Source organism: Patella vulgata, chromosome 5, assembly GCF_932274485.2.
Source record: "Patella vulgata chromosome 5, xgPatVulg1.2, whole genome shotgun sequence".
NCBI lineage: Eukaryota > Metazoa > Mollusca > Gastropoda > Patellidae > Patella > Patella vulgata.
The window spans coordinates 40003162-40017418 of NC_065883.2; the positions used below are offsets into that span (position 1 = coordinate 40003162).

The window sequence follows — 14257 nt, forward strand, 5'->3', positions numbered from 1 at the left end:
GTTATAAATATGGGACCACAACCTTGATATACCATATTGTTACACTATTTGCATACGAGGGGCAACCATTTTTCGGTCCGATTTTTCCGAAATTCAAACTCAGCCATCCTTAGGGTGTACCGGTGATATATTCAAACAGATTTTGAAATCGGATAAAAATTGTCACCTCTATATAGGGTCCACGAGCTAAAAACATAATTCAGGAGGTTATGTGGGTTAAAAACATAGATTTCAAGTTTCAACAAAATCGGATAACAATTGTGACCTCTAGAGTGTCCACAAGCCAAAAATATGATTTTTTGTACAATCAGGGGTCATAATCCATGAAGTTATGGTCTGATACATGCCAATATCGAAAGGAACCTCAAGTTTTGTTGAAAGCAGATTAAAATTGTGAACTGTAGAGTGTCCACAAACAATTGTGGACGGACAGGGGCGACGACAATATATATGTACCTCCACATGGAAGGGGCCATAATCAAGGAAGTTACACCCCGATCAATCTGATTAAAATACAGATCTATATTTCGTTTCGTTTTTTTATATATTCAGTGGCCTCTACATAAAGATCTGACTAGTTGTACTGGGAGGTCGCATCAGGGGTCATACAAGCGGCTGTTGACCCTATGACGTCAGAAATTTGATTAACCACTTAGCATTGACGTTTCTAGTGGATTACCCACAGTTCCGTGGAAAACACGCCTAAAGTTTGCCATAACAGACCGTTTCATTGGCTAATCCCTCACACCATCCAAGACACGTCAATGATAACAACTCGTCCAGATCCTAGTGTAGTAAAGACAAGTTAAACAAAATTTTGAACTATGAAAAACGAAACGAAATATGATCTGTGTTTTTTTATCAGATTGCACCCCAATATGCGCAAATATCGAAAGGAACAGAGATCTTTAGGTTATAAACACACATTTCAAGTTTCATCTAAATCGGATAAAAATTGTGACCTCTAGAGGGTCTAAATTTAAAAACAAGATTCAGGAAGATATGATCAATTGTTCGGAACGGATATAAGAGTAGGCCATACATGTAGCGCCGCTGTCCGGGCAAATTTTCCTCATAGAACACTTCATACCGATTAGTGCAGAAAAGTAGGATGTTAAATCCAATTTTATTCATTTATTCTTGAAATCTTCAAAAACCCAAATTCAACAGTAACTGAATGAAAACATTGACCTTAGCTCTAGGTAAATCTAAGGACTGGTTGGACAGAGCTGGTATTGTAGCTTCAAAATCAACAAAATAATAATAGAAGTAGAATAATTAGGCCTACCTGAACTAGTACTATCAGCAGATAATTCAGTCGAATAATCAATTCGCTTAATATGACGAGGAAAAACGTAAAGCTTGACTTTATTAAGCAGTGGTGGCAGTAACTAAGATTACAACATGTAGCCTACTCCACGTCACTGCTTTTATTCCGAAGCAACTAGATACTATGCGGTCATCAGTTTTATGCACCGGACACAGACTAAAAACAATGAGTCGTTGACCCTTAACCCGAGATGATGACCTTACTCGTAAAGAGAGGTCAACAGGTTGTTTAGAGGATTGCTATTGAAGGAAAATCTCAATAAAGATTTGATTTCAACTGTCAGATTTTAACTTGGGGAAAAATAAACAAAATAGACAAAAAACGATGTAATGATATTTGAGTTAGTGCGTTTTTTATTTCAGTCAAACAAACTATTCCCAAATTTTAGCCCAACCCTCAACCGAGTTTATTGACTGGAAATCCTAGTGGTACTTAGGGGTAATTGGTGAAATCTGATTGGCTAAAAATGGCCTTTTCTATGACCAACTTAAACAAAAGAATGCAATTTTAAATGCTAATTACTAATTAGCAAACCATTTCTATCGGGAGAACATTTCATTTTGAGGGTCATACTTTATCAAATTTAATTATCAAATAGAGATATACCCTTCACCAACTTCTTGAGGCACTTTGTAACAATTTTTAACTACGGCCTATGGTCTATGTACTCTATCTATTATGGATAAATGTTTTTTGTCAGTAAAATTCTGTGATTTTTAAACATTTTAAAAATATATTAATTCCAAAGCCACCACCCATTCCGGAAGGAAACTATCGAGAAATGTATTAAATTCGGAAATAGGAGACGTATTTACGAAACGACGGTCTATTCCGAGATTTTCAAGCCGATAATGGTAATTTTTCACAAGTAAACACCTTTGTCTGCACTGAAAAAGTCAAAGGTGAAATTCAAATTTTTGAAATATTAAAATACCCAAAATTCGACCATGAGCAAGGCTATCTTCAAATGTATTAATTTCAGAAATAGGAGACGAATTGACCACACTATGGCCTATTGTGTTTATTTACAAGCCCGTTAATGTAGATTTTTCACCGTTTTCCATATTTATTTCAAAATGGTGACCATCAGTTGACCTAAATCAAAATTCTGTGTGGAACATTGTTTAGGCTTTCCTTCAAGGATTTAGAAAATATAACTACCATAGCTGTAAGTAAAATATCGCAAAAACCTTAGGGTTTTTTCACGTTTCAAGATGGTGGCACTTCCGGTTCGATCGACAAACTTCATATTTTGTGTACTCATCCGTAATTACTTAACTAGTATAGAAAAAAAAATTCAAGGCAATCTGACTTATATTTCGTTGATTTTTTTGAAAATTTTGATCCTTAATTTTCCTCAAGGGGAGATAAGTTAGATAAGTTTGTCAAGTCGCATCATTAAGATCTACTAACATACTAAATTTCATGAAAATCGTGCAACTATTAAAGAAGTTGTTAAGTTGGTCTCAACTTCCGGTTCGAAATCACAGCGACGAATTTTCGAAATTCGAAAATCTGAAATTGCAGATGAAAATGATTTTTTTCAAGTTCCTCAAATTAGTAAAATAGGTCAAATAGTCACAAAGTTATAGGTATGTAGGTCAATTTCTTCGTAAATTTCGGTGATTTCGGATGCGTAAACGTTTTGAAAATATATTTTATCCACAGTCGCACCCCATTTTTGGGGGGGTAGGTCAATGTTTCCGAAAGATCCCATGGTTAGATTCTGAGATATAAGATTTGCAGAAAATACACACAAAAAAAAATAAAAAATAATAATCTTAACAGAAACAATAAGCTTTCATATGTAATACATAATTTTAACAACTAGCGGCTGCCAGGCAGGATACGCCCACATTTTGCAAGAGATGAATAGAGAACAAGCTAAAAACAAACAGGATTTTTTGTACAATCAGGGGCAATAATCCAGAAAGTTATGGTCTGAAATGCGCAAATATCAAAAGGGACTGAGATCTTTAGGATATAAAGATATGATTTAATTTTCATCAGAATCGGACAAAAATTGCGACCTCTAGAGGGTTGACAACTTTCGTATTGCATACTTTTACACAATTTGAGAAAAAAAAGAGCGGCCATTTTGTTGGGCAGTTTCATTTCGATTTTCCCGAAATTCGAATTCAACCTTCATTATGGTGCAATGGTGAAATATTGAAACGGTTTTTAAAATCGGAAAAAAAAATTGTGATCTAAAAATGTCATTTTTCTAACAATCAGGGGCCATAATCCAGGAAGTTAAGTTCAGGTATCTGCGATTATCAAAAGGATCCATGATCTTAGTGTGTAATGGTGATATATTCACACATTTTTTTAAATCAGATAAAAATTATGACCTCTACAAGGACCACAAGCTAAAAACACGATTTTTCTTACAATCAAGGGCCATATTTCAGGAAGTTACTATCCGATATGCCGAATATCGAAAGGAACCAAGATCTTTGGGTTATTAACTTACATTTCAAGTTTCATAAAAATCAAAAGAAAATTGTGACCTCTAGAGGGTCCACAACATTGATATACCATATTTATACGCTATTTGAGTACAAGGGGCGGCCATTTTGTCTGTCAGTTTTGGTCCAATATTTACGAAATTCAAACTCAACTATCCTTAGGGTGTAATGGTAATATATTCGAACGTTTTTTTAAATGGGATAAAAATTATGACCTCTATAGGGTCCACAAGCTAAAAACGCAACTTTTCGTACAATCAGGGGCCATAATTCAGGAAGTTACGGTCAGATATGCGCAAATATCGAAATGGAAACGAGATCTTTGGGTTATAAACAAAATCGGATAAAAATTGTGACCTCTATAGGGTCCACAAGCTAAAAACGTGATTTTTCGTACAATCAGGGGCCATAATCTATAAAGTTTCGATCCGATACATGCCAATATCGAAAGCAGCCGAGATCTTTTGGGGATAAACCTATATTTCAAGTTTCGTCAAAATCGGATAAGAATTGTGATCTGTAGAGAGTCCACAAACAATAGTGGACGGACGGACGGACAGGGGCGACGGCATAATGTGGGCGTATAAAAACGCGATTTTTCGTACAATCAGGGGCCATAATAATTCAGGAAGTTACGGTCCGATATGCGCGAATAACGAAAGGATCCGAGATCATTGGGTTATAAACTTACATTTCAAGTTTCATCAAAATAGGATTAAAATTGTGACCTCGTCCACAAGCTAAAAACATGACTTTTCGTACAAACAGGGGCCATAATCCATGAAGTTTCGATCCGATAAATGCCAATATCGAAAGCAATCAAGATCTTTTGGAGATAAACCTATATTTCAAGTTTCGTCAAAATTGGATAAGAATTGTGACCTGTAGAGTGTCCACAAACAAATTGTGGACGGACAGGGGCGACGACAATATACGTCCACATGAAAATGTGGGCGTATAAAAACAATAAGCTTTCATATGAAATCTTAATAAGAATAATAATCCAAACAAAAACAATTGTGTTTCACACAACTGACAGTATTACTTGAAATAAATTAATAGGAAACCAATACTTTACCAAACAGAAATAATGAACTGTGAAACCATTTTTTCGGATCAATTTTCCAAACTCCTCCTCTTTATCTTTGTTACTCAAACAAAAACAACAGGTCGTAGAATAAGTTTTGTCTTAAATATAAATATGTTTTCAAGCAATGAAGGTAAACTTATCAATGAACAATATTATTGTTTGTTTGTGAAAAAAAACTTATTTCTTACAAATATATATATATTGCTTTTGAAAACAACAACATATAAATCATAACTTATCTACAAAACCCACAAAACACCATTGACAATCCTAGTAGTAATACAATCTGATTAAAATACAGATCTATATTTCGATTTGTTTTTTTATACTTTCTATGGCCTACACTACATGAACATATGACCGGTTGTAGCGATAGGTCGCGTCAGAGGTCATACGAGAGACTTTTGATTAACCAATCAACATTGATGTTACTAGTGGAATACCCACAGTTTCGTGCAAAACACGCCTAAATCTCGCCGTAACAGACCGTTTCAGAACACGTCAAAGATAACAACTCTTCCAGATCCTAGTGTAGTCAAGTCAAGTAAAACGAAATTTTGAACTATAAAAACGAAACGAAATAGGATCAGTGTTTTAATCAGATTGGTAGTAATATAAATAATTTAAGTAGTCAAACATAGAGTACAGAAATTACCTCTGGTAACTGAACTACAACTTGCATCTTTCTTTCTTGTTCTTCGCTTTTTATACGTAACTGTTAATAAACTTGACTGAAATAAAACAAGCCAACAATGAGGCTAATCTTGACTGCCTCAATCCCAAAATAAATGAGCCTACAGTGAGGCTGATGTCCTCCGCCGATTTTCAAAAAAAAAATAGATGACAAATATTAATTAATTGCACATTTATTGTTTTCAAAAGTATCGAGCAATCAAACTCATTACCTATATTTATCCTAAGCACGAAAATGTTCAGAATCAAACTCAGTCAAGGTTTTGAAGTTTCATCACTCTCCATCAGTTTGAATCAGTTATCTCGTTCCAAAACATCGACCAATGAAATTGCTTAGCTCTGCTATGTTAATCATTGAACTCAGTCAAGACATTCACCTAATGAACATCTGCATCAAGTTAAAACATTCTACCTCAATTCAAAGGAAATTTATTGTGTTCCAAAGTCTTGACTAATCAAATTGCTTTTTGCTACTTACCCTAAGCAGGGAATTCTCATCATCAAACTTAGTCAAGGTATTGATATAATGAATCTATACTCAGAGTTACATCATTCTCACCCAATTAGAATTAATGGAAAATAGATCTATGAACTCCATCAAGGCATTCACCTAATAAACACCAACACCAAGTTTGAACATTCTACCTCAAAATGCGGGGGGGACAATAATTTACATGACACATTACAGCAGCCATAGCTGTACATTTATCTTTTTTTAAACCATCAAGCAACCTAACCTAAGCAGAAAATGCTATGATTTATAAGTTATTCAAGGTTTTGATATACTGTTCTAACACCAAGTTTCAACACTCTCATTCCCTAACAATCAAAGTTATTGTGTCTCAGAGTATCACCAAATCACATTGCATAATCTCTAGCAGACAATTCTAATCATTGCACTCAGTCATGAGACTGATTCACCTAATGAACATCTACACCAAGTCTGAATATTTCACATGAATCAGAGACCGAGTTATCATGTTCCAAATTCTTCACCAAACAAATAGTCTATCGGCTGTATGCATAGAACACATACATAACAGGTGTCAACGTATAATTATTTTGTGTACAGATACATATAAAGAACAAGATCCGCTGCAATTTTTTCTTTTAAATAAAATAAGATAGGTTGCCAGGCAACGAAACATACGCCCACAGCAGCTAAATCATCCGAGCGGACGACAAGGGTTGTCGCATATTTATTCCTTTGTAGGTAATTGGGGGCCTTTACAAGACAGTTTCATACAGATCAGATTATAATTTTTGCTGTTTGAGGGTTCACAAGGTTCTACAAACTGAAACAAGAGTCTCAACTCTGGAAGTAATCTACAGAAATTGTTGAAATTTGACAGGCTTTTTCGTTTTACTAATTCAAATAATGCATATAAATTTCATACAGGTCGGATGATTACCTTTGTCGTTCGAACGTTCACAAGGTTCAACAAAGTAAAACAAGAGCCATAACTCTAGAAGTAATTGACGGAAATAGCTGACATTCAATAGGCTTCTTAATTTCACTAATTTAAATGATGCATATGAATTTCATACAAATTTGGTGATAACTTTTGTCGTTCAAGCGTTCACAAGTTTCAACAAAGTGAAACAAGGGCTATAACTCTAGCTGTATTTAACAGAAATTTTCTGAAACTCAATAGGCTTGTTTGTTTTACTAATTTAAACGATACATATAAATTTCATACAGATCGGATAATAACTTTTGCCGTTAGAGCATTCACAAGGTACAACAAAGTGAAACAAGGGCCATAACTCATGTCATAATACACGGAAATTGCTGAAATTCAATAGGATTCGTCGTTTCATTAATTTAAATGATGCATATCAATTGCAAACAGATCGGATGATAACTGTTGTCATTAGAAAGTTCGCAGAATTCAACAAAGTGAAACAAGGGCCATAACTCTAGATGTAATTAACGGAAATTGCTGAAATTCAATAGACTTCTTTGTTTTACTCATTTAAATGATGCATATAAATTTCATACAGATCGGATAATAACTTTTGTCGTTAGAGCATTCACAAGGTACAACAAAATGAAAGAAGGGCCATAACTCATGGCATAATTAACAGAAATTGCTAAAATTCAAAGGGCTTCTTTGTTTCACTAATTTAAATGATGCATATCAATTTCAAATAGATCGGTTGATAACTGTTGTAATTAGAGCGTTCACAAGATTTAACAAAGTGAAACAAGGGCCATAACTCTAGATGTAATTAATGGAAATTGCTGAAATTCAATAGGCTTCTTTGTTTTACTAATTCAAATGATGCCTATAAATTTCATACAGATCGGTTGATAACTTTTGTCATAAGTGCATTCACAAGGTGCAACAAAGTGAAACAAGGGCCATAACTCCAGAAGAAATTAACAGAAGTTCTTGAAATTAAATAGGCTTCTTCATCTCACTAATGCAAACAACATATATCAATTTAAAAAAAAACCAGATGATAAATGTAGTCTGTAGAGTATTCACAAGAAATAGCAATAGCATTTTAAAGTGGGAAGTTACTCCCAAACTACAAAACAAAAACACTATAATTACACACAAAATAAGATAGAATGCAGTTGCAAGTTAAAAAGAATAAGTATGTCATCAGTTGAATATTATGGTTCCTTCAGTGCGCAATATAAATGAGTTTTCAGTTTAATCTTAAAATTTTCAACATTTTTACACATCTTTATACCAAAAGGCAGATTGTTCCATAAAAGACATGCAGAATAATGGTAGTACGTAACTGTTATAAAACAAAATTCTTGTCTCGTAGGGGAAATGATCTTTTATCTTATTTAGGAGAAATACTTTTGATGCAAGCTATCTGTGCTTCCCAATTAAGGTCTTGGTCAATTTGAATTCCAAGTAATTTTGCGGTAGTAACCGTCTCAATTTTCTCACCATGGAGTGATAAAGTTAGGTTTTTCTGATTTCTTTTGTGTTTTGATGAAATCAGCATTGATTTTTTTTTCGAAGGATTGATTACCATCCCATTGTTTTCACACCATTTAGCAACCAAATAGAGATCATTTTGGAGATTATTGCCGATGGATAAAATACCTTTGTGTAAACAATGCAGGGCACTGTCATCAGCAAACAAATTTATCTGACTTGATTCAATATTGAGTGGGAGATCATTCATAAAAAATAAGGAATAGGAGAGGACCCAGGATTGAACCTTGTGGAACCCCGCATTTCACTGTAGTAATTGAGGAGGTAATTGATCCTAAACATACTTTTTGCTTCCATGTGTCAAGATATGATTTAATCAAAATTTGTGAATTATTATCAAATCGATAAACATGCAGTTTTTCAATAATAAGCTTGTGATCAATGAGATCACTCATCGCACCGTTATTGATAGCATCAAGCCAATTATCTGTCATTCGGATCAGTGCAGTAGCGCATGAAACATTGAAAGTTTCCAAATAGGTTTGAATTTGAGCGCTCAAATGCCTTACGAATATTTTTGAAATTGTGGGGAGAATATAAATTGGCCTATAATTGTTTGGATCATCTTTAGCTCCCTTCTTATGTATAGGAATAATTTTAGCCAGTTTAAGGGCACTGGGGAACATGTTTTGAGAAATACAAAGATTAATGATATATGTCAAACTGCTACAAATTGTATACGCAGACAATTTTAAAATTTTGGGTCCAATACCATACACAACAATGGCTTTGTTACTAATCTAGTAATCCCCTTAAAATCAAGACTTTTATCTCAATGCACAAAACTTATCATTAGAGAAAATAACAGATTCTGTATCATTTGTCCTGGAAGTCCTGTGTTCAATCCTGGTGTTGGCCATGAAAGTTCATTTGCATTTTCCGGCGTGGTTCCCCCTTGTCAGTGGATGGGACAAAAAATATGAGGTCCCGTGTACACATTGCCGCATTGGAGTGCATGTAAAAGATCACTTGGCAGTTGGAATTCAATATAAGTATAGGCTGTAGTGCCGTTGTCCAGGAAAAATTTCCCCCATTGCACACTGTATGGAGTATGCCTGTCTTCATTAGCCCAGCGGGATCAGAAAGGTAGGACTTTAAACCCTATTTCATTTCCGACCACGGCTCATTCGGACCAAAAGTCAAAGTTTATTCATACCACATTCATGGTTGATTTGGACCATATGATAATAAATACTAGAAACTGATGTTTAGACATTTAACTACGATGGCTGATTTAGGACACGCAAAAAAAAAAAAAATATCTCGAGCACTCGAGATACTTAGTCTAGCGCTTGAGATACTAAGTCGAGCACTCAAGATAGTTAAGTCAAGCGCTCGAGATAATTAAGTCGAGCGCTCGAGATAATTAAGTCGAGCGCTCAAGATACCAATTCGATTGCTCAAGATAATACATGTAAGTCAAGAGCTCGTGATAATATAACCGAACATGTCTCAACCAATTTTTTAAGCTGTATAATTTTGTGCATAATTTGATGATAAACTTGCAGAATATAGATATTCATTTGTTAGTTTTTACAGTCGAGCGCTCGAGATAATTAAGTCGAGCGCTCAAGATACCAATTCGATTGCTCAAGATAATACATGTAAGTCAAGAGCTCGTGATAATATAACCGAACATGTCTCAACCGATTTTTTAAGCTGTATAATTTTGTGCATAATTTGATGATAAACTTGCAGAATATAGATATTCATTTGTTAGTTTTTACAGCCCATCCAAAACTGCAGTGACAGAGCACCCCCCCCCCCCCACACACACACACACACACCACACACACATTTAGGTAAGGAAAAAAAAAAAAATTTTCGAGCGCTCAAGATATTAAGTCGAGTGCTCGAGATATTTTTTTTTTTTTGCTTACCTAAATCAACTAAGTTTATAACGGTTTTATCTAGACTATATCGTGACTATCATCTGTGCTTTTTTTTACAAAAATTTAAGTTAATTTCAATAAGAAATACACATTTTAAAACCAATACCAGTAATTTACTATGTTATTGTGAAAAATTATGCAGAAAAGCAATCAAAATATTTTAATTTATGGGGTTTCCCTGATTTATGGACCCAATTTTAACACAAATAGCAGTAATCTGGTAGCATCGTGGACAATGTACTATACTATTAGGCCTTCAGCCAAAATTTCTAGCTTGCTTAGAAACACAATTCCGCTACATGGTCCTCCCTAATAAACAAACTACATTAATATACTTTTTTAGAAAAATTATAACACCAGGAACACAAATCCAGAGAGTTCCAAGCAAAAAGTCTGCACTAACTCGATTTAGGGCCAGATGAATTTTCAAGTAACAGTATTTCAGGTGTGTGTTGACTGCTGATGCTGTATGACGCACAAGACCATGTATGAGCACATAAGCCCAATATTTATATCGTTAATGGGATCACAGGGGACTGCAAGAGTTAGTGGGCGGGTGTTTACCCAGAAATTAAGGGCGGAGCACCTAGACTGATGAGCAAGGAGATATGTCTGACATTGGTTGATCAATATGTCTATGAAAGAGAGAGAGAGAGAGAAATGGGGTTTAATGTCCACTCGACACAAACTAGGTGATTTCAGGACTAACATATGGTTTAATTTTATTTCATTAATTCGCTTGCGTGTAGGGGTCTTTAGCAGTGGGAGGAAACCGGAGGACCCTTAGAAAACCCACGAGGTTGGACAAGCGACCCTACTCCTTGTCACATACAACCGGGGATTCGAAACCACGCCAGTTGACTCAATGACAGGCCGTATGATACAGCATATAGGGCCTACAGACGATGTTGTCTTTAATCACTATTTAGTATTTATTTATCATAAATATCGAAGTCTAATTAAATTGTCGGATTATCCACTACCTACATGTACGTCTTTTTTCGTGGTTTTTATCTCAGAAACTGCTGCTCGCTTAAACTCACCATCAAGTTTATCAACATATACATCAAGTGCTGACAAATCAGACAATCTTCGCGTGCAACCTTTGACGTCACTCAAGCAGACATTCCTAATCGATGGGTTGCAGCTCCATGGGTGTTTTTCAGGGAATCTGGTATTTTTCTATCAAGATTGGATGTTTCTACATTGTACTTTCCATATATATACCAAAATTGCCATACTCTTATTGGAAATAACCACATGATAAATACTTTTGTGGGAAAGTATCTTTAAGGTTTGATGTGTAAATTGTTTGCACCATTTGCAGTGAAGCCGATGATTGCAGATAATGCTGAGGCTTGTGTCAGACTTCTATGAATTTAGGTCACATGTCGACATGACTGATGTTTAAAAAGTACAGGTTTCGGTAACAGATTTCCTATTGGTTTAAATGTAATTAGGGCCGATTAATGACCTTGAAAGTGGCATAAAATTCTTAAAGTAGCTAAGTCTCTAACTCAATATCATCCAAAGTCTTACACGTTGAAAACACGAATTATTTCTCAATTCAAATCAACATTGATGTTGTAATCTTACCGGGAAAAAGGTAGGCTTCTGATATCAAATATTTAAGACAAAATAAACATTTTACCATTGGTACACGAATCGTGTACCATAGTGCGTTTCAGCGTCATTTGTAACAAGTGACCAGAAAGAACAAGGCTAGACATATTCCACAACTCATGTCAAATCTTATCTGGAGAGCATGCGCAATAGACTGGAATAACCAGACGCTAGAAATTGCCAATTGGTTGAGACTCATGCCATATTTCGCTGGACATGAACAATTGAATGTAAATCAGTTTATATACAATCCGATTACATTATTATATGCGTTGCTACCCATTTGGGTCAATTTCGTGGTCCCAAATAGGGCCTTTTAGCGATTTAACTCCTTTAATACTTAACTGATTGTTACAAATGAGAGCTCATTTTAATCGTATTTCCAAGGTATACAGTTGGTTTGATTTTTTTTGGCACATACCTACTCTTTGTCAAGTAGGCCAACAAGCGGGAAATCGAAACCATGTCACTTGACGCAAGGGCAAACCTTGTGATTTCACGCGCACTCATTAAACCACTACCATTTTTTGCAACAAAGTTTTATTACCAAATATATCAAAATATTGGACTGTTGTAGTGTTGTACTGAGTAGCATAAACTATTCTTGTTGTAAATAAAGTAGGTAGGCCCTAGACGGTAGTCTAAGGTATTGTAAATACTAATATAATATACCATTTGAACTTGAAGTAGGCTATACAATTACAAGACATAAGATGACTGTGGGTAACCGAGTGAAAGTAGATCTATCTCCTCCTGGTCCAACTTAATCTAGTAAGAATAACCTATGGCTATGCCTTCCGTTTTGCGTTGTTTTTTTTTAGTAAACACAGATATAATATTAAATAAAACGGCATTCTAATAGGCAAATTAAGAAAAAATTAATTAATTACGTGTATAATGGACTACCTTTGGCATTGTTAAAACACCGATCTAAACGTCATTACTACTATTACCCAGTAAAATAATTATGACAATAAAGTTTCCCACCATTTGAATTTTATGTAAGGTCAAGGTCACCTCTTTCACAGTTTTAATGCGAAATCCCACACTGATCCGCAGTGAATATTCGCTTGGCCGCTACAATCACTGATAAGGATGACATCGATGCGACTTAATGACTACAAAATATTAACTTTTTTCTTTCGACAAATTAAATTCTGAAACATTTTTTTTAAGTATTAGAAAAATAAATAAAGGTGTTTGAAGTATATCTGGATAAAAAATATTCCATATTTAGCGTAAATAGGTACAGAAAATAGTACGCGGAGGCGTAAAATGGGTAAAACGATATAATTCTGCCCGTACCTGTTCATATTACTACGTTCGATGTAAACAACGCACGTGTGACCATCAATTTGACGTTTTTATCTGTTTGTTTGCTTTTGAAACATTTGGATTATTTTCCTGTTGTACTGAACACCGTTTATAATTGATTAAGGATTCTTAATATTGTGTTTTTAAACTTAATCGACCGGGTTTTCAACCAAAAAGATGTGAGATACCGCATCTTGCTTTGTTGGTAAACATTATGATGTGACGTCACCCGTAGGACTATAGCAGTCTGACCTTTTAAAGGTCCGTCATCTTGGACAGAGATAAAAGACGGATGTCGCATTAGTTCTGTAAAACAGATTGGCGAAATCCTTCTTTAACCACTGTACAAGATGACTGACCTTTAAGGTTACGTCGAGTAAAATTCTCCGTGTGACGTACGTCACACCAGAGAGAGAGAGAGAGAGAGAGAAATGGGGTTTAACGTCCACTCGACACAAACTATGTCATTTCGGGAAACGTTTTAATTTTATTTCAATAATTCGCTTGCGCGTAGGGGTCTTTAGCAGAGGGAGGAAACGGGAGGACCCGGAGAAAACCCACGAGGTTGGACAGGCGACCCTACTCCTTGTCACGTACAACCGGGGATTCGAAACCACGCCAGTCGACTCAATGACAGACTTTATGATACAGCGCGCGCACGCTAACCATTTAGCCCATAGGCAAATGCATCAAACATGACTGAGTTGCAAAGTACAATGCATTCATATAAGGAGACAAGAAAAGGTCAAAGGTCAAATTAATCGCTTCAGTGTCTGGACATGCGCAGAGCATTGTACTTTGCAACTCAGTCATGCTTGATGCAATACCAAACTTAGGCTGCCTATCTACAGCTAGCTCCGGCTGAGAATAGGCCCTAAGCTAAT

At 35.4% G+C, this 14257-nt stretch overlaps 1 protein-coding gene across 3 annotated transcripts in view; it reads right to left on the reverse strand.

The window, feature by feature from the left end:
* The window catches only part of LOC126820657 (G2/M phase-specific E3 ubiquitin-protein ligase), a 169751-nt gene extending 156674 nt beyond the window's left edge, over positions 1 to 13077 (reverse strand). For 2 of the 3 annotated variants that reach the window (XM_050548765.1, XM_050548762.2), the window contains exons 1-3: positions 12966 to 13077; positions 5544 to 5619; positions 4877 to 4986 (exon numbers count right to left, since the gene is read on the reverse strand). In XM_050548765.1, coding sequence (XP_050404722.1) covers positions 4877 to 4986; positions 5544 to 5619; positions 12966 to 12974 — 195 coding nt within the window. In that variant the 5' untranslated portion in view covers positions 12975 to 13077. Of the gene's footprint in view, positions 1 to 4876; positions 4987 to 5543; positions 5620 to 12731; positions 12933 to 12965 lie in introns of those variants that run through there. The other variant, XM_050548763.2, reaches the window with a different exon arrangement.
* Positions 13078 to 14257: the final 1180 nt, after the last annotated feature.